The sequence below is a fragment of the Onychostoma macrolepis genome, chromosome 19 (genome assembly GCF_012432095.1).
Source record: "Onychostoma macrolepis isolate SWU-2019 chromosome 19, ASM1243209v1, whole genome shotgun sequence".
Lineage (NCBI taxonomy): Eukaryota > Metazoa > Chordata > Actinopteri > Cypriniformes > Cyprinidae > Onychostoma > Onychostoma macrolepis.
Window position 1 is genome coordinate 22,122,477 of NC_081173.1, and position 20,788 is coordinate 22,143,264.

The 20,788-nt window shown below is 38.9% G+C and overlaps 2 protein-coding genes and 1 long non-coding RNA gene across 3 annotated transcripts; 2 read left to right on the forward strand and 1 right to left on the reverse strand.

The window, feature by feature from the left end:
- Positions 1 to 186: 186 nt before the first annotated feature.
- On the reverse strand, positions 187 to 15,094 carry LOC131525145 (SH2 domain-containing protein 2A-like; the record flags this gene model as incomplete). The annotated part of the gene is made up of 7 exons (XM_058752516.1): positions 187 to 361; positions 463 to 611; positions 805 to 1,138; positions 2,690 to 2,778; positions 5,928 to 6,163; positions 14,751 to 14,840; positions 14,988 to 15,094. Coding segments are annotated over 7 exons (1,167 nt in total), but the record flags the coding sequence as incomplete, so codon positions are not given.
- On the forward strand, positions 15,094 to 20,617 carry LOC131525146 (translocon-associated protein subunit beta-like). The gene is made up of 4 exons (XM_058752517.1): positions 15,094 to 15,098; positions 15,130 to 15,310; positions 15,526 to 15,603; positions 20,277 to 20,617. Exons 1-4 carry the CDS (start codon positions 15,094 to 15,096, stop codon positions 20,385 to 20,387), a joined length of 375 nt encoding a protein of 124 aa, XP_058608500.1. The 3' UTR covers positions 20,388 to 20,617.
- On the forward strand, positions 16,744 to 20,270 carry LOC131525278 (uncharacterized). The gene is made up of 5 exons (XR_009267172.1): positions 16,744 to 16,971; positions 17,972 to 18,022; positions 18,349 to 18,450; positions 18,555 to 18,716; positions 18,799 to 20,270. It is a non-coding gene; the product is annotated as an uncharacterized LOC131525278 (long non-coding RNA).
- Positions 20,618 to 20,788: the final 171 nt, after the last annotated feature.

Consider the following 20,788-nt stretch of genomic DNA (forward strand, 5'->3'; position numbering starts at 1 on the left):
AACAGATAAACATGCCTACAACCTCCATGGGGAGATCACTATTAACAAACCTTATAAATGTATAGACAGCTTATAAGCTATGTTTTGGTACATATATGTCATCCTAATATCACTATGCTGTTTTTTAAATCTCGTTATACAAAGTGTTTACAAAGGAAACACTCTTTTGGTGAAGTTAGAGGTCTATACAATTGTGAGGTCAGCGTTTGTGATTTGGTGGGGGCAGACATGCTTTAGAGCTGGTTGGTCTTTCAGGAATCTGCTCATAAATGGAACTGGAGGAAGCGTTCAGATTTGGCTGCTCTGAATGACGAAAACCAGACTGCTGAGGTGGAGTCATCAGTGGGGACACACCAAAACTCTGAGGGAAAAAATCATAAAATTTAGCATTTTTTATAACAGCTTGTGCACTATATATACTACACAAAATATCACTCATAAAATATTCTCATGGATATTTACCTGCCCAGCGACCTCTGGTCGCAAAGGACCATGAGCAGATCTTGGGGGAGGTCTAAGAGGAAGACTAGGCCCGGGTCTTGGTATAGCAAAGCCTTCTTGGGCACCCTTGATGTTCACCTCTGAATACAGATGATTTTTTGGAAGGTTCACTGAAGAAAAGGTAAAAACATGTACCAAATAAGCATTTTCATGTTTTATATGTATTATTTTAGTCACCCTATTTAGGGCATGGTTCTTTTGAAACCATTTCAAGTCATTATTATATTTGAACTCCAAGACAGGAAATGTTCAAAACTAGTAAGTCGTGAGCAAGTTTTGATGCTTGTTTTCCTCGTTTCTCACCTTCATCCCCTGCCGCCTGCCTCCTCCACCCCATGGCATAGCAGTCGATCTCTTCTGGACGACTGCGTGTGTGGGGGGTTTCTTCATAAGTGTGCATGGGCTCCAGTTTCCAGTATTTCGGGTCTGCTGCTGTTGTGTCAAAGTTTGGGATGGATGGAGGGGTAAAGGCTGCTGTCGCTCCCTGGAGGTCAGGGTGGGCACTGAAGTTGGGGGTATTTTCTGATACTGCTCTGGGGGGTTTGTTAACTCGAGCATACTGGACATCCACAGGAGAAACCTGATCCCCTGTTAGATTAAGATTTGAGGGTCTTTCAGCAACCTCAGAACTGCCATTCTAGAGGGAGGAAAAGGGTAAGGTGTCCTGTTAGTGTATAATATTATAACTTTGACATTAAACACTTAAATAAGAAAGTCATGATTAAACTCTTCCTCTCTTTACCCTTAGGAAAATTAACCATGGTTTTATTATGGTAAAGGTGTAGTATGTTCTTTTTTTTTTCTTTTCTTTTTTTTAGCGCCGTATTAGAATTTATATTAACACAGTTTTACTACATATACCATGGTTAAACTATGGTTAGTGTAGCAATACAATGGTTAATTTGTGGTTACCGTGGTTTATCTAGTAACCATGGTTTTTTTGGTTATAGGCTGTTTGTAGTAAAGTCATATATACAGGTACATCTCAATAAATTAGAATGTCGTGGAAAAGTTCATTTATTTTAGTAATTCAACTCAAATTGTGAAACTTGTGTATTAAATAAATTCAATGCACACAGACTGAAGTAGTTTAATTCTTTGGTTCTTTTAATTGTGATGATTTTGGCTCACATTTAACAAAAACCCACCAATTCACTCTCAACAAATTAGAATACTTCATAAGAAAAAACATTTTTAGTGAATTGTTGGCCTTCTGGAACGTATGTTCATTTACTGTATATGTACTCAACACTTGGTAGGGGCTCCTTTTGCTTTAATTACTGCCTCAATTCGGCGTGGCATGGAGGTGATCAGTTTGTGGTACTGCTGAGGTGGTATGGAAGTCCAGGTTTCTTTGACAGTGGCCTTCAGCTCATCTGCATTTTTTGGTCTCTTGTTTCTCATTTTCTCAATAATGAATCCTTAATTTATTTACAATTTTCATCGGAGATGCCTTGCTTGGTCGATATCTTACAACATTAAATATAGGAGATAAAATCATTCTAGAGCAAGAACATAGAGATGAAAGCGCGTTTTATGCGAGAGTGAAGGATTCATATACTCACTCTCATGTTACAATAATACGTCTTTGGCTTGGCTGACAGCTGTTGTTAAAATAACGCGATAGAAGCTGCCTCAAACTCAGAAATATAAAGAAATGAAGAATATTGTGTCTGAAAGCTGTGCGCGCCGTCCCCCCTCCCGCACCCTGCCCGGCGGTAATGGTACTGTCCAACCGCGAGCGCAAAACAGAAATTGAGAATAATTAGTCATTTGTATGTTTGTTCAAAAATCATATTCAGACGCAGCATTCATCTAGTTCTTTTTGATAGTGCAAATTGAACAAAGCACTGCAAAGCCTTACACGGAGAGTGGTTTCCTATTGTGCGAGAAAGTCAGAGTTGTGAGATATTAACCCGCAATTGCGAGTTTATATCTCAGAATTGCGAGTTTATATCTCAGAATTGCGAGTTTATATCTCAGAATTGCGAGAAAAAAAGTCAGAATTCTGAGATAAAAAGACGCAATTACCTTGTTTTATTTTTTATTCAGTGGCGGAAACGGGCTTCCATACCAGCCTAAAGTTTGCCTTGACAAATTTTTTTATCTAGTTATTATTATTATTTCATATGTACATCAAACAGTCATATCCCCAGCTAAAATAAGGCAGACGCCGCTCGCGGTTCACCGGAGTTTTGCTCATCGTTATTCCAGCGGCAGCCGCCGCTTTTCCGACAATGGTCCACTGACGAGCCGCTGATTTATAATTACTGTTTGCTGGCGGTCCACACAATAATGCACACAATAATGGATCAAAAACAATGTACAATAGCAATTACAAATTTCTTTTCAGTGAACAGATTAAACATACAAAAGCATTTACGGTATATTTATCAGATGGTTCTATCCAATGTGACTTTCAAATAGAAGCATGCAGTTCACATATGTCCGTACAAAAGACAACCACAAAATCAACCGTGGTTTAACTATGATTGTTGTAGTAAATCCACAGTAACTACCATAACCATGGTCTTACTACAGCATAGTAGTAAACCGTAACTACAAACTTTACCATGGATTCAAAAACTATGGTTACCACAGTTTTACTCCAGCAGTACTAAAATATTACTATAGTAGAACCATGATATCAAAACCTTTGAGGGGAAAAAAACTCTGATTACTACGGTTATGGTTATTAGTTTTACCATAGTAAAAACATGGTTGACTGTTGTAAGGGTACAATGCTTTTCACAATCAAAGTAGCTTTAGAAAATGCATTCAAGGTTACAAAAAAAAAAAAAAAAAAATCCTTTAAAGCCCGAGGTGACTGTGAATCAACGGAGAGCTTCTTCTGGCAACAAATTAATGTCCATATGTCAATAACTCCTTCCATCAAATTGACTCTTGCACTAAACTACTGTTGCACGTCACCCACGGACTACAATACCCATCATCCATTGCACTGACGACACACACACACACACACACACACACACACAGCTGATTGTACTGATCACACAGCTTACTTAAGCCATGGACTTCCTTAGATCGCCGAGTATTATATAGCATTTATCACTCTCCTAGCGATATCTACTCTACGGAGCTCACTTAGTTGTCATAGTCTTGCCTTGCCTGTTTTCTCGTGTTTTGATTCCTGCCCGTGTTTCCTGGATTAACCCTTTGCCTTGCTGTTTCGGACTCTGTTTGCACCTTGCTTGGACTATTGCTCTTGTACCTGGATTATCTCTCTGCCTTACCCTGTTGGATATTGTTCACCGATCATCGACCCACGCTTGTCCTAGGATTACTCTGTGTCTTGCCCATGCCATACCTGTTTGCCGATGTTTGACCCTGCCTGTGTTTCTAAATAAAAGCTTGCACATGGATCCGTACGCCTCACGTCTCCTCGGCTCCGTTACAGAATACTCGGCCTTACAAGGATCCAGCAGCTTTTAAGACGGACATTTGTCAGGTATGGACACAACAAGACTATTGTTTGCCCTTAAACAAGGCCCACGATCACTGGAGAACCATATTAGAGTTTTTAGCCATTGCTCATTATTCTGATTTACCGGACATTTTCTTGATTGAGATTTTCTGCGATGGGTTAAATAAACCTTTACAGTCTGAATTTAGACGCGAGGGTCCGCGCTCTTCACTCGCGCAGTTTATGGACTATGCTTTGTTGTGTGTTGGCCCTCCATTCACTGTGGGTGTCGTGGAGGAGGAACGCGATGCCGCATCTGTGACTGAAATGGTGGCTGCCCCAGAGTGCACTCACAAAATGGTGACAACAATAACACCCCGTCATGTCATTGCTGCCATTCATGAATCAGGCCAAGTCAAAGTTGATCATGATCAGGCCAAGTCACACCACGCCTGCTGCCTCAGAGCCTGCTCACGTCATGCCAGCCATTGAAGAGCTCCTTCACAACATGGCCGCTATTCAAGAGCTTCAGTGCAAGATGGCTACTACTCAAGAGTCTCTTCATAAAATGGCTGTCGTTCTAGAGTCTCACCACGTCTCAGTTGATTTTCCAGAGCCTCCTCGCGACATTGCTGCCATTCCCGAATCTGCTCACGACAAGCCTGCCACACCTGAGCCTCATCTCAAGATGGCCGCCACACCTGAGCCTCGCCATGCCAAGGCCGGCCTATCAGGATTTCATCCCGTCATGGCTACTGTTCCAGAGTCCAGTCAAGTCACAGCTGATCGTCCAGAGTCACGTCACGTCACAGCTGATCTGCCAGAGTCTCGTCACGTCACAGCTGATCTGCCAGAGTCTCGTCACGTCACAGCAGTTCTGCCAGAGTCTTGTCACGTCACAGCGGATCATTTAGAATCACGTCACCTCCTGTCTGTTGAACCCAGATATTCAAGGTCAGTTCTTCGATTTCTCAGTCTGGTATCCAGTGTGAGGGATGCACCGCTGGTGTCTGCACGCACAGCTGGTATCCCCAAATCCACTCACTCCAACCCTTCTGTTTCTGAACTAATTGCCTTGTCTGAAGCGCTTCCCATGATAGGGATCGCTTTATGTTGCGTTTGTGCTGCGTACACCACCACAGAACTGCTCGAGGTGGCGAAGTCCACTGTGATGTCTCCAGAGGTGGCGGCGCATGCTGCAGAACCTCCTGAAGCGGCGGTGCTCGCTTCAGCTCCTTGCGTGGTGGTGGCGCCCAGCAATTCATGTCCAGCCCGTCATATCACGGTCAAAGGAACCGTAGTTGAGCACTGTACCTGTCCTGTTAATGAACTCTACCTGTTCCTTGATGTTACCACTGTAGAACCTCCAGAGGTGGCGGCATCTGCTGCAGAGGTGTCAGTGGTAACCATCTATGAATCCTTGTCCTGTCCTGTCACGGCTATGGAGGCCGTCAATGAATCCTTGTCCTGTCACGGCTATGGAGGCCGTATATGAATTCTCGTCCAGTCCTGTCACGGCTATGGAGGCCGTATATGAATCCTCGTCCAGTCCTGTTACGGCTATGGATGCTGTCTGTGAACTTCCTGACTGTTCTGTTATGGTTACAAGGGCCGTCCTGGAACTCCCATTCCTGCCTGTCATGTCCATGGAAGCCTTAAAAGAACTTTCTGTATGCTCTATTAACCCTGTCATTGCCAAGGAGGTCACAAATGAACAGCCTATTCATCCGGTGTCAGTCAATTAATCTGATTATGAACTATCTGTCTGTCCAGATTCAGTCACTGAAATGGCTACTAGTCCAGCTTCAGTTAAGACAACTAATAATGAACCGTCTACTACAGCCTATGGCAATGCCCTTGATTGTGAACTATCTGCCAATCCCATTCCCACCAATGCGTTTTATTGTGAACTGTCTGTCTGTTCTACTTCAGTCACTGATCTGTCTGCCTGTTCAGTTGCCACCAGTGAAACTACTGATGAACTTTTTGTGTTCCCTGCCTTGGTCCTTGGGGCCATAAAAGTCTGTATTGTGTCTCAGTGGGCTCCTGGTCTCCGGTTCCACCCTAGTTTCCTGCTCCGTCGGCTCCACTCTAGTTCCCTGCTCCGCCTTGGTTCTCTGCTCTGCCCTGGCTTCCTGCTTTGCCGGTTCTGCCTGGGTGTCCTGCTCTCCCTCAGTCCCCGGTCTTCCCACGTGGACCTGTTCCGCCTCCGCTCCACCACCCACCCGGATTTTACTGTTTTGGGGGAGGGGGGGGGGCACCAGAGGTCGCCCTTCCATCAAATTGACTCTTGCACTACACTACTGTTGCACGTCACCCACGGACTACAATACCCATCATCCATTGCACTGACGACACACACACAACCACAGCTGATTGCACTGATCACACAGCTTACTTAAGCCATGGACTTCCTTAGTCAGATTGCCGAATATTGTATAGCATTTATCACTCTCCTAGCGATAGCTACTCTACGGAGCTCACTTAGTTGTCATAGTCTTGCCTTGCCTGTTTTCTCGTGTTTTGATTCCTGCCCATGTTTCCTGGATTAACCCTTTGCCTTGCCGTTTCGGACTCTGTTTGCACCTCGCTTGGACTATTGTTCTTGTACCTGGATTATCTCTCTGCCTTACCATGTTGGATATTGTTCGCCGATCATCGACCCAAGCTTGTCCTAGGATTACTCTGTGTCTTGCCCATGCCATACCTGCCGATGTTTGACCCTGCCTGTGTTTGACTATGTTTCTAAATAAAAGCTTGCACATGGATCCGTACGCCTCACGTCTCCTCAGCTCTGTTATAGGAACTCATGCAGAGAAAGATTAAACATTGTTCGTTCACATATATTACCATCATAGTAACAATACAAAGTGGGTTGAAAATCACTAAACATATGATTTAAGGCAATGATTACAATACATAATATTTGTCAGGTTTGTATGTTCATCTAGAGTTGCCATCATCTGGAGTCTTCATGAATGTTGGCATCATCTGAAGTCACCACAAGTTAGGCTGGATCCAAAATGTAGTAACACTGGGATGGGCAACCTGAGAGATAGAAACAGGAAAACAAAAGGAGAAGGATTAACATAGATGTCGTTCATATTATTTCAGGCAAAAGATGATCATGTGCATTTATTACTAGAGAACACGGTTATGAGATGTGAATACTTGGCTAAAAAGATGTATTTTTAATCTAGATTTAAACAGAGAGAGTGTGTCTGAGTCCCAAACATTATCAGAAGGCAATTCGAGAGTTTAAGAGTAAAATGCGAAAAAGCTCTGCCTCCTTTACTGGACTTTGATATTCTGGGTACTATCAATAGTAGGGATGGAAAATTACCGGTATATATTATGTTTCAAACGGTACGATATCATAATTTTGCTCAATTCGGTATTTCATACGCTGCTGTTGCGAAGTGCACCTGTAGGTGGCAGTGTTTCCCAAATTGCTCCGCAACCGGTAAATGTTACAACAGAACAACGCGATCAAACAGATGAAACTCTATCCACGCACCCAAAATGAATAAATAAAGAGAACAGTAGACGTGAAATATGGCATTACTTTGCATTCAAAACAGATGACAAAGGTGAACGAACTGACCGTACTGCACCTGTATGCAAGCGTTGCTATAAATCATGTGTTGCCACAGGAGGCAACATATCAATTTTTTTAAGCATTTGTCGCTTGCTCATCCTGATCTTTTCAGAGAATTAAGAGATCGACAGGTGAGTGCATCATTCATAAATTCAGATTTAATTTGAACTTTTATTTACAACTGATCAGTGCACATACAGATGTGATACAAGTGCAAATGTGCGTGTGTGACACGCTAGAACCAGTGAAGTTTTGGTCACGTAATATATGCGCTTGCATTTCATACAATCGAATATTACTTGAATTTGAATTAAGCAAGAGTTTTGCTATATTAATTTTAGTATCAATAATATGAAGGGAATGTTTCTGCCGCGCTGCCGACCGCTAATATGAAGCAGCCGAGAGAGCGAGTGAGATTTATATTTAATACTTTTTCTTTGGCTATCTGAGGCTGAAATCTGAAAACAATCTGAGAGAGAGAAATAATAACGTTATTTTGAATATTACTTTGACTGTTAGAATAACACTTTACAATAAAGCAACATTTGTTGCATTAATTGCATTACTTCAGTTGTTTTGTTTTTTTCCTTCAAACTCAGTCAAAATGTAACCTATATTCCCAGTAGGTTTTTGTTACATTTTGAGACATTTTGTTTGCACTATGCGTTTGAACTGAAAAGATAAGAAGATTTGAATATATTTTCATTTTATTACTTCAGTTATATATATTTTTTTCTCCAACATCAAAATGTAGCCTATGTTCCCTGTAGGTTTTTTGTTACAGTTTGATACAAATGTATTAAGATATGAATCTGTTTTTTATTATTATTATTTTAATAAAATTCAATTCACTTATCTTTTGAGGCTGGATATTTGTCACCTATGGTATTGATTTAGTATTGATGCCGAGGTATTACATTCTGGTATCGTACCGAAGCCAAAATTATGGTATCGAGCCATACCTAATCAATAGTCCAGAGCTTACTTTGCTATAATTTGGTTAAATCGGAATCCGATTTTATTCTATATACCTTAGTAAGCATATAATTTGTTCTCAGTATTCAGGGAACAGACACAGTCTACATATGCCACAGTATTATTGAAGTGGGAGGAACATCATAGCTGTAATTTACACAACTGTTCAAAAGTCTGGGGTCAGTAGGATTTTTTGCATCTTTGAAAGAAGTCTCTTATACTCACCACAGCTCCATTTATTGTAATTAAATAAAAAAACACAGTAAAACAATATCATTCTGAAATGATATTACAATTCAAGAGAACTGTTTTTTATTTGAATATGTTAAAATTGTAATTTATTGCTGTGATCAAAGCTGAATTTTCAGCATCATTACTCCAGTCTTTAGTCACATGATCCTTCAAAAATAAATCTGATATATTGATTTGCTGCTCAAGAAGCATTTCTGATTATTATCAATATAAAAAAAGCAGATGTGCTGATAAACATTTTATTGTAAACTGATGATTTTTTTTTTAGGATTCATTGTTAAATAGACCTTAAATGGTAGTGTACAATACTGTTCAAAAGTTTGCAGTCAGTGAGGTTTTTTAAGAAATTTATATTTTTATTCAGCAAGGATGCATTAAATTAATGAGAAGAGAGAGTAAATATTTTTGTTTCAATAAACTTTGTTAATCAACGAATCCTCAAAAAAAAGAAAAAGAAAAAAAACACAAAACAAAATACAAATCAGGAATATATCCTTGTCACAGTCACCAGTTAAACTGCACCAGTTAAACTATAATAATAACAGTGAAGAGAAAACATCCTCCTTACATTATTGCGCACCTCTGTGTGGAAATTCATCAAGATAATATGTGGAGAGTGCTTCATTCTTTCTTGGTTATGCAGTCCAGCATCAGTGGTTAGTCAGTCTACAGGATACCACTCAAACCACTCAAATGTGCAATACTGTACATTTTCGAGAGTTGATTTTGTTGACTGCTATTTAGATTAGATTAGATTAGATTAGATTCAACTTTATTGTCATTACACAAGTACAGGTACAGGGCAACGAAATGCAGTTTAGGTCTAACCAGAAGTGCAATAGTAGCAAGTGCAGTATATACAATGGTTGAATAAGTGCAGGACAAGGATATGTACTGAGTATATGTATAAATATATATAGAAAGATGGTTATTAATATAAACAGAATTTACAGGTGAATATGTGTAGTGAATAAATATACAGAAATTACAGGTGAATATGTATAGTGAATAAATATACAGAATTTACAGGTGAATATGTATAGTGAATAAATATACAGAATTTACAGGTGAATATGTATAGTGAATAAATATACAGATGGCTATTACTATAAGCAGAATTTACAGGTGATATGTACTATCAATATAATATATATACAGATGACTATTACTATAAACAAGGTGTAAAAGTGCAGTGGAAGTGATTGCGTATTACAATTAGACATACGGTGCAAAATGTTAATGTAAGCATTGATAATGTAACAACAGTCGGCAGTGCAAATGAGCATAATCCAATTTAGGTATGGTAGTGCAAGATACAAAAGTAAACAGTTGTTACTGTAATAAAAATTTACATTCAGTAGTGCAAATAAGGCAGATGTGAGGTAGGAGAGAAGAGTTAATAATATATGAGGAAGTGGATCAACGGGGTAGAGTTCAGTAAAGAGACAGCTCTGGGGAAGAAACTGTTCTTTAGTCTGCTGGTCCTGGTCCGGAGGCACCTGAAACGCCACCGGAGGGCAGGAGAGAAAACAGTCTGTGGGCTGGGTGAGAGGAGTCCTTAAGGATGCTGCGAGCTCGATGCAGACAGCGTTTCCTCTGGATGTGTTCGATGGCAGGTAGTGGAGTCCCTGTGATGCGCTGGGCAGTTTTCACCACCGCTGCAGTGCCTTGCGCTCCGCAACAGAGCAGCTCCCATACCATACTGTGACACAGTTGGTCAGGATGCTTTCTATTGCGCAGCGATAGAAGTTCACCAGGATAGCAGAGGAGAGCTGATTCTTCCTCAGTGTCCTCAGAAAGAAGAGGCGCTGGTGAGCCTTCTTGACCAGGCTGGAGGTGTTGGTTTTCCACAACATGTCCGCCGAGATGTGGATCCCCAGGAACTTGAAACTGGAGACACGCTCAACAGCCATTCCATTGATGTGGATGGTGTCGTGTGTGCCTCTTGACTCCTTCCTGAAGTCCACGATGAGCTCCTTCGTTTTGGTGGTGTTGAGGAGCAGGTTATTTTCAGTGCACCATGTGGCCAGGTGCTGGATCTCCTCCCTATAGGCAGTCTCATCGTTGTTACTGATGAGGCCAATCACCGTGGTGTCGTCTGCAAACTTGACGATGGAATTAGATCCATACACAGGCTTGCAGTCGGAGGTGAAGAGGGAGTAGAGAAACGGGCTTAGCACACAGCCCTGTGGTACACCAGTGTTAAGTGTGATGGATGTGGAGCAGGTGAATCCTGATCGAACATTCTGGGGTCTGTTAAATATGTTATATATATAAATATATATATATATTATATATATATATTTATAAGTTCATAAGGTTTGCGATTGTCAAACGAGACACTCTGAGATTTTTGTTTTATTAACTTTATTTGATAACATAATTTATAACTAACTGTACAATTTAACATAGGCTGATGCAGGGGTGTAAAACTCAGTTCCTGGAGGGCCGCAGCCCTTCAGAGTTTTGTTCCAACCCTGCTCCAACACGCAAACCATGTAGTTTTCAAATAAGCCTGAAGGACTTGATTAGTTGGATCAGGTGTGTTTAATTAGGGTTGCATCTAAACTCTGCAGTGCCCTCCAGGAACTGAGTTTGAGAACCCTGGGCTAATGTAATTATGGTAGGTTTGCATTAATTAAAAGATCGGTGTTTGCATTTTCCTGTGTGTTTTTATTAATATTTATCTGTTTTGTGAAAGATCTGTTCCATAAATCATTGTCTATAAGCAGCACATTTATTTTTACGATTTCTTTTGCATTATCAGATAAAACAAATCTTTAAATTAGTCATGTAGGCCAATTAGTTTTATCCTTTTACAGCCCGTTTATTTTTATTATTATTATTTTTTTCATTTAAAAAATATGTTTTACGCAAAGTTAACTGTGTGTAAAAATTTTAATATTAAAATATGTTGTGAAAATGATGACGGAACAAACTGATGTATGTGCACAACTGAGAAATTAATATTTATGAAGATCAATGGCAGCCCATGGCTCACAAGGTAAATATTTCATTTAAAAAAAATCTATGTAAGACAAACATTTTCGAGAAATAAGTAATTTGTACATTTCCATAATTGGTAAAGGAAAAATACATTGTGTAGCTGTGTGTATATTATATATATATAATTTTTAATCATTTTTATATAATTCCCACCACCATGTCCCTTAAGGGGACCCGTAGTGTGCAGATGACTTGATTTGATATTTTAGGTTGCCAGTAGGTGATGAGCAAGTCTGTCTTTATGAGTGAGTTGTTTAAATCATTTACTCAACTGATTTGTTTAAACATTGATTCGTCCAGTAACAAAAGAAATGACTGTTTTATTAGTGAGTAATTGAATCATTCACACAACCGGTTTGTGCATACTCTGATACATTCAGGAACAAAACACCACTACTGTATGTTGTACAACAGTCAGTTTTACTTATTACCTCATTGTATATTTAACAATGTTTTAATCCAACACAATAACATTCTTAAGGCCTGTCTATACCAAGGACTAAAACTTGAACAATTTTTAATAATCATTCTAATAGAATGAGAATAAGGTAGTCCAACTATAACAGCAATGAGGAATGATATCTTTGGAATTACTTTCAGAACAGTTTTTTCCTGCTGATGAACGATACGAACTTTGACAGCCAATCAGAATCAGAATCAGAATTAGCTTTATTCGCCAGGTGTGCTCAAACACACGAGGAATTTGTTGTGGTTTTTTTTAAGGTGCTCCTGGTACATACATACATGCATACATACACATCTGGCATGAGAACAGAAAAAAACATTTAAATAGTAAGACTTAACAATAGATAATAATAATAGTAATAATAATAATAATAATAATAAGTATGAATCTGGAACAGTAGATTTATGTACAGATTTGTGCATTATTTACTCTATATACAGCTGTATAAATAAACAGATATGTATATGTATTTACATAATACTTGAGAAAGAGGCAATAATTAAAGATGGAGAATGAATTACAGAACACAGGTAATGATCCATGTGTTAGCTATTTAAGCTGGAGATGGCATGGGGGAAAAAACTGTTTTCATGCCTAGATGTTCTAGTGCACAGAGATCTGAACCGTCTGCCTGAAGGGAGAAGTGCAAACAGGTTGTGTCCGGGGTGAGAGGGGTCTTTGATGATGTTACCTGCCCGTTTCTTCACTCTGGAGTTGTACAAGTCCTGAAGGCTGGGCAGGTGCACACCAATGATCTTTTCTGCTGTCCTAACCAGGGCCGTTTCTAGCCAATTTGACGCCCTAGGCGAAATCCCTATTGGCACCCCCCATAAATCACACATAAATTAATTTTATTACATTTGGATACATTTTTAGATACTATCAATGGCTACTTTTTGTCTTTATCTGTTTTTTGTTCAATTGTTTTGTTGTTGTTGCTTGAAACATTGATTTAAAGTGTCAGTTATTGCATTATTATTTCAGTCAAACCTATAAAACCCTTTGTTGCCCCAAACTACATATAAAAGCCTGATCAGTGGCATAAAAGTAATCAATGTAGCTACTTAATAATCCTTTGCTACTCATTAAGGCGTGAACTTCCCCTTTAAATAATGTGACGCTCTGCCCTCTATGTGTATGACGCTTCATCTCCCATTAAGTGCTGTTAGAATTGAATTAATTTATCAGCATTTCGACACCTTCATAAGGATGTATTAAACGCGACAAAGCGGTTTAATAAAGGATGTATTGATTTCGTGAATTAGCGAATTTTACTATACCAATATTTTTTAATTGGCTGTTAAAGTTTATATGGGAATATTACATGACACGCTGATCCTTTAACAATGCATTGGCGCAAAAACGCACGCCTTTTGGACAAATCTCGCAACAGGATTCATCAACTGCCACAAATACTGCCTAAACAAAATACTGATTTTGTGCACTTTATTTACTGTACCAATATTTTAAATTGGCCTTTGAACTTAGTTTTATTGCATGGCAAAAAAACAAAACAAAAAAGCGTTACCTTGCCAAAGCACTGATCCCATTAGCCCATTGATCTAATGGCGTTGATGAGCGCTCCAAATGCAAGCATGCAACAATCAGGCAGCAATTCAGAGCGCTCTGATCCAATGGCATACAGGCATCATCAGATTGACAGTACTCTAGCCCAATGATGTTGGGGATCCAGTGGGGGCGGCAGTCATATTTCAGGGTGTCCGTGCCACTCTTTATCACAACCCTGCTAAAATGTAGTACCAGTACGTGTGCTCATTGGCGCCCCTTCAGCTGATGGCGCCCTAGGCGACCGCCTAGCTCGCCTATGCCTAGAAACGGTACTGGTCCTAACAGTCCGTTGAAGTCTTCTTAAATCTGATTTGCTGGCTGACCCAAGCCTTATAGAGGAGCACAGAACCGACTCAATAACAGCTGAATAAAACTGTTTCAGCAGCTCCTGTGGCAGGTTGAACTTTTTCAGCTGACGAAGGAAGTACAACCTCTGCTGGGCCTTTTTCACGATGGAGTCAATGTGATTGTCCCACTTCAGTGGTGCCCAGGAACCTGAATGACTCCACTGAAGCCACTGTGCTGTTCATAATGGTGAGTGGGGGGAGAGCAGGGGGGTTTCTCCTGAAGTCCACTATCATCTCCACAGTTTTGAGCGTGTTAAGCTCCAGGTTGTTGTGACTGCACCAGACAGCCAGCTCCTTAACCTCCTGTCTGTAAGCAGACTCATCGCCGTCCTGGATGAGGCCGATGACTGTGGTGTCATCTGCAAACTTCAGGAGCTTGACAGAGGGGTCTTTAGAGGTGCAGTCATTTGTGTAGAGGGAGAAGAGCAGTGGGGAGAGAACGCAGCCCTGAGGGGCACCAGTGCTGATGGTGCGGGTGTTGGATGTGAGTTTTCCCAGCCTCACTAGCTGCTGCCTGTCTGTCAGGAAGCTGGTGATCCACTGACAGATGGAGGTGGGTACAGAGAGCTGTGTCAGTTTGTTCTAAAGGGTACTTTTCAAATAAAGTACCTGTAAGACAGCGCAAAGCCGATCTTTGACTCGCTGAGCCTCAGCAGGAAACAGCCTTGTGGCTTATCCTGTAGCAGCTGTTCCGCTTCCCTGAGAGAGTGAGAAACAGGTAGTGTGAAAATATAAACCGAATGGTATATGTATTTGACACTGTTTCACATCTGTGTTTGTGCAACTTTGCTTGTGCACCTGTTTTTTTGTTATGTTTTTGGAAGAATATTTTGATGTGGCTGTAACCTGCGTGTAGCGAAACCATGGAGCCAGCGGGGAAGAGGCTGTCCAGGCCTGTGCAGTCGAGGCAGCTGCGTTCTTTTAAACCAGAGCAGAGTGTGAGCACGCAGAGATGGAGCCTGTTTTACTGATATCAGTACTGTATCAGACTCTCAGGATGGGATGCATTTATTTATTTTTGTTCTTTAGTAGACTGTTCCTTAACTCATCCTCTCCACAGTGCCAGTAATGTTTCTCACACAGTGGTTCTCCGGCCTCTAAAAGCTGGATACTTCAACTTCACCTCTGCTTCTGTTAGTTACCTGGCCCAGGAGGGTGGACAGGTTGTGGTGAGTGGAGTCCCATGCTACTTTTCATATACACAGTCAGCATAAGGAAATGTTTTTTTTTTTTTTTTTACTGTGCTTAAATTAGCGATGATATTGAGAGAGCATTTTTACGATATTAATGCCAAAAATCAACATTTGGCTTAATGTTTTATTATTACAGTCCATGTAAATGTAGTTACTGGCTGTTAACTTTAGACTTTTCTCACATTGCTCAGGTTGGTTACACAAGTGCTCCGGGTCAGGGAGGCATCCTCGCCCAGAGAGAGTTTGACAGATGCTTTTCTCCACATTACGTAAGTGTTTTAATATAGAAAATTGTGTATAATGGTCTTTAGTGTATGATAGCCTGTGCTGTTATATTGAAATTAGGGCTGGTAAGCGATTAAAATTGTTTTTTTATCTAATTAATTACATGATGCAATTAATTAATCTAATTAATCACACATCAACTTTGGCTGAGAAATTACTCCTGAAAGATCATTTAAAGTCATTGTTGTGTAAAGCATCAAACAGACATTGCAAAAAGTAGCTTTGGCAAGAAATATTTTGTTTGATAAAATTTATTACACATACTCTTTTGGACCATGAGGGAGAGTAAATGACACAATTGTCATTTTTGGGTGGGTGAACTATACCTTTAATAATTTTATTATTACTATGGAAATATGAAATTATTTATTTAATGAAATTATCCTCTAAATAATAAACTAAAACTGCCAGTAGGTGGTGGTAAATGTCTTAATGATTAAGTCATCGAGTCATTTATTCATTTGATTCGTTCAAATGGCTGATTCATTCAGGAGTGAAGTAAATGGTTCTTTATGAATGGTTCATTGAATCATTAGGCTTGTTCGATTTGAAGCGGATCATCACCATCAGACCGATTGGTGTGTGACGTCAAAGTACCGCAGGAGCTATAGAGAGCAGACAGCTCCTTATGCTTTTGAATTGCTCTCGCAGTACTTTGATGTCATACACCGCCAACACGCCTATGGCCAATGGTTCAACGCGCCGAATGATTTGCCCAGTTCGTTCAAAACGTGCATTAAGAAATGAAATGCCGCTGTGTGTTGCTCGGAGACGAACAGTTCTGCAGTTGTCTTTATATTTTCGTTGGCAAAATTGAGCAAAACAGATAACATTGTGTCTAAAATAACACAATATTAAGTTCTTACTTACTGAACTTACTGTTGTATGAGATCAGTATCACATTTGGACTCCGTATCAGTATCACTAAGTGATATTGCACTTAGCCTATTGCTCGTGTGTTATTGCTTCCCAGGTGAAAAAGACGTAGTATTAAATGTATTAAAAATATACTTGAAATTCAAGTAGTTGTTACAGTGCACACAGCAGGGAGGAACGAGGAACACGCAGACGAGGAGATACTTCAAAATAACAGTCTTTAATGAGGACATCAGGACAGGGCAAGACAAAGCAAGGTTCACACAGACAGGAACACCGGGGAATAACGAGTAGACCAGACAAACACTAACTAAACAGGCAGGAACTAAATACACATGACAATCACTGATAATTACTGAAACACGGCTGGACAAGACTTAACTAATAATCACACACGTAACAAGGACAGGAACAAGACCAAATATGGAAACAAGAGGCGGGAACACATGACAGACACGACAGAGGATGTAACAGTAGTATGTTTATAATACATTTGTATTCCCAACATGCTTATTTGAAGTGCATTAAAAATATATTGAATTGCATTTTAATATATTTCTAAAAAGTATACTAGAAGTACTTTTGTATTAAATATATGCTTAGTTATACTTCTAAAAAATATGCTAAACACAAGCATATTTTTAATGTATTTTAAAAAAGTATACTAGAAATACGTTGGTAATAAATATATGCTTAATTACACTTTTAAGGAATATGCTAAACACAAGCACACTATAACTATATTTCTAAAAAGTATAGTCGAAATACTATGTTAATAAATATATTCTTAGTTACACTTTTAAGGAATATACTAAACACAAGCATACTTTTAGTGTTGTTTTAGTGTATTTACAGAAAACATAGGCTATATTACCCTTACTTAAAGTATATTTTAGTAGGTTTTTAATGTACTTTATATTGCAGTAGGCAAATATGTATTTATAATTTTAATATTTGGAAAAGTACGATATTATTATGTTTATATAAAACATTTTTAACAAACATTCTGATTGGCTGGCAGGTGTTGATTAAATTAGTTGAACTGCACAGGTAGTTCCAGGTCAGTGCATATCTGTGCATTAAACGATTTGAATGCAGGACTTGGAGGCGAAGAGCCACCCGACGCGCGGCGGAGTACATTCAAATGTTTAATGTACAGCTAGCCGTTGATTATCACGTTTATGCCATGGTCATTTGCCAGCATTCACATATTAAAGATGTTAATAATATTTGTGCTGCAATATTTGACCGAAACGATAAAAATGACGGTTATTTTCGTCTGTATTACTATTAAACTGTAATTGTATGTTACTATGGTTACCAATGTTTATAGGAAGCGCATTAATATAGAACGTGATTAAACTGACCTGGAACTACCTGTGCAGTTCAACGAATTTAATCAACACCTGCCAGCCAATCAGAATCGAGTATTCAGACAGACCATGGCATAAAGCGGTATGTTCTTAATTTTACCAGCTTCTGCGAGCGTGTATGGCGTCTGGCTTCAGTACCTCACTGTGACTTCAGGTAAGATTTGTATTTAATTAACGTTATTTGTCTGTACCAGTCATGTTTTTGACACATGCATTGGCAGAAAAAAATAAAATAAAATTAGTTAACATTAACATTCTTTTATTTGCAACATGAAGTATATTTATTTCTGATTTCCTGAACAATTTGGCTTCATTGTAATGAGGTTAATGATCTTTGAAAAACTATGATTATGAACATACTATTACTTTGTCTTGAGCTGATCAGCAAACTGTGGTAGTGTTGGTTGATTGGTGTCTATATTTGTTCAAGCTTGACAACCTTATGACTTTATTTTCTAATATATATATTTCTCATTACAGATAAGAACAAAGATGAAATTGTAAGAAGGGTTGCTTATAAAAGCATACAGTACATCTGAAACTGCTGAGGCTGGGAAGGTTTTTGACTATATTTCCGACCAGGTACATTATTCTGTCATTCTTAAATAGAAAACAAATCATCAATCATCATTTGCCTTTTTTGTGTGTGTGCGTGTAAGAAGTATTAACATTTGTTGTTTTATTAGATCAGCTGCTATAGAAGACAAACTGAAATCTGAGTGCAGAGACGGGAATAGTAAGTATATTTTAATGTCGTATCACCTCTGTTATAGATTTTTGAATCAGGCCTAATAGAGGGGGATTCGGTCAATCTTGGAAGAAAAACGTCAGCAATGTGTCCATTCCAGGTAGCTAATTTGTGCTTCTTTTCAGTCATTCATGTAAAAATCTGTTATCTAATTTTGTTTCTGTTTTGTTTTTTTTCTAAAGCTGCAAGACACTACTGACTAGGCTGTGCCCAGGTCTCCGGAACCTGCGACGACGCTCAGCTCCATTGGTCCTTAGTCTGCGGCTTCGGATCCACCAGCTCTGTCTCCATCGGTCGGCCCCCAGATGTCGGCAGCCACACCATCTACATCTTGGCTCCTCCCTCCCTCAACTCTGCCGTGTGTTGTCAGCACTGGGATGCTCTGGGTCTGTGCCATGTGCCAAACACCATCTAAGCCGCCAGGGCATCATCGTCATCCTCTCATCACCATCCCTACACCATCTCTTTGTCCACCTCCAAAACCCCTCCATCCCCCCCTATTCTGTTGCTTGAACTTTATCATCTTCAGTCTTCGCACACACATCTATTCACTTTACATGTTTTTATTTCTTCAGAAAATTGCATTGTAATTTTTATTTATTCATTGATGTAAAATTCTTTACTTTTCAGTAATACAGGTATAACTGAAATGTTCTACAAATGGATAAGATGGCTCTTCCATAGCATTTCAGTCTTTTTTTTCCATTTATGTTTTTTGTATAATGTTTTAAAATGTACTTGAGTATGTTTGTAGTAATACAAAAATACTATAAACATACTTGTATTTCAAGTGCATTTTTAATACATTTAATAGTATGTTTTTTTTTGTTTTTCACCAAAGTATATATGCTGCTGTACTTTTTTTTAATGTACTTCATGAATATTTGTAATGTACACAATATATAATACATTAAAGTTTTCTAAATATCAAAGTGTACGTGTGTGTATATTGAAAAATATAATACTAATAAATATAATATAATAATAGTGTAATGCTAATGCATTTCTAATAAGCTGAAATACAATTGAAATGTACTTGAAGCACATTAAAACGATGCTTCAAATATACCTTACCTGTAGTTCATGAAATATCACAAGTACATTTTAAATGTATTTTTAAAAATACACTTAAATTGCATTAAATATACTTAAAGTGGTTCCAATTTAACACAATTTCAATATATTAAATATATTACAAATAGATTAAAATTGAACTTAAGCATATCTTGAAATACACTTAATATACTTAAAGTTGTTTCAAAATAATACATTTAATATGCAATTAGTACAGTATAATATAAATATATTAAGTGTGTCTGAAAAAGCACAATTTAAATATATTTCTTTTTCACCTGGGTTAACTATATGATTTAAATATGAGATGACAACTCAAACAGAGGCATTTTTGCCCCATATCTTGAATTTTAGGAACATTCTTACTACGTTCTCTAGGCTCCATCACGCAGCGAGTTGTTGCCCTGCCTCATATTTGTCATCAATCAACTGTATGAAATGTCAGATGACCCACGTAGGTCTGGGGCGGGGCAAGTGCATTAAATGCGTTAATTTTAATGCGTTACTTTTCACCGTAATTAACTAATCTAATTAACACGTTGAATTACCAGCCCTAATTGAAATCTAATCTCTGTTTTTCTAAAAGCTAGACTGGGCAGCTTTTGGTGTCATGACCCTTCCCTCCATTGGCATTCCTCTGCTCCTGTGGTACTCCAGCAAGAGGAAGTACGACTCACCGAAAAGCAAAAAGAACTGAGTTATCTAATGCAAGACAAAAACAGATCAGGGATCATACATGGGTGGGGGGAGGAGTGTTAAGTGAATTATGGTGAAGCTGAGAATGTTGTTTTTGAATAAATTAATTACCCATATTGGGGTAAATGGTCAATGATTTAATCTGTTTTTAAGTGATGTTGGTCTTCATCAGAAAATTTGTTTGAGGGATAAGCATTAAATAGGATGTTCACCATCTGCTTTTGATATTTAAAGTGGCCATTCCATGGTGGCTTCAGGTGCACCATCTTATTTTTTGTTTTTTTGTAATGATTCTCAAATGCTAAACAGAACTGTACAGCTCTTCATGATCAATGTGGGGCTTGTTTGTGGAAATAAAAGAGGGTTTTACAGAGATGCTCTCATTGTGTGTCTAGTCACTCA

What these genes read in the sequence shown, in the direction of transcription:
- LOC131525146 (XM_058752517.1), top strand. An exon ending in AGGAGGGTGGACAGGTTGTG is followed by an intron (nt 15,311 to 15,525) that starts GTGAGTGGAGTC and finishes CACATTGCTCAG; the next exon opens with GTTGGTTACACAAGTGCTCC. An exon ending in GATGCTTTTCTCCACATTAC is followed by an intron (nt 15,604 to 20,276) that starts GTAAGTGTTTTA and finishes TTTTTCTAAAAG; the next exon opens with CTAGACTGGGCAGCTTTTGG.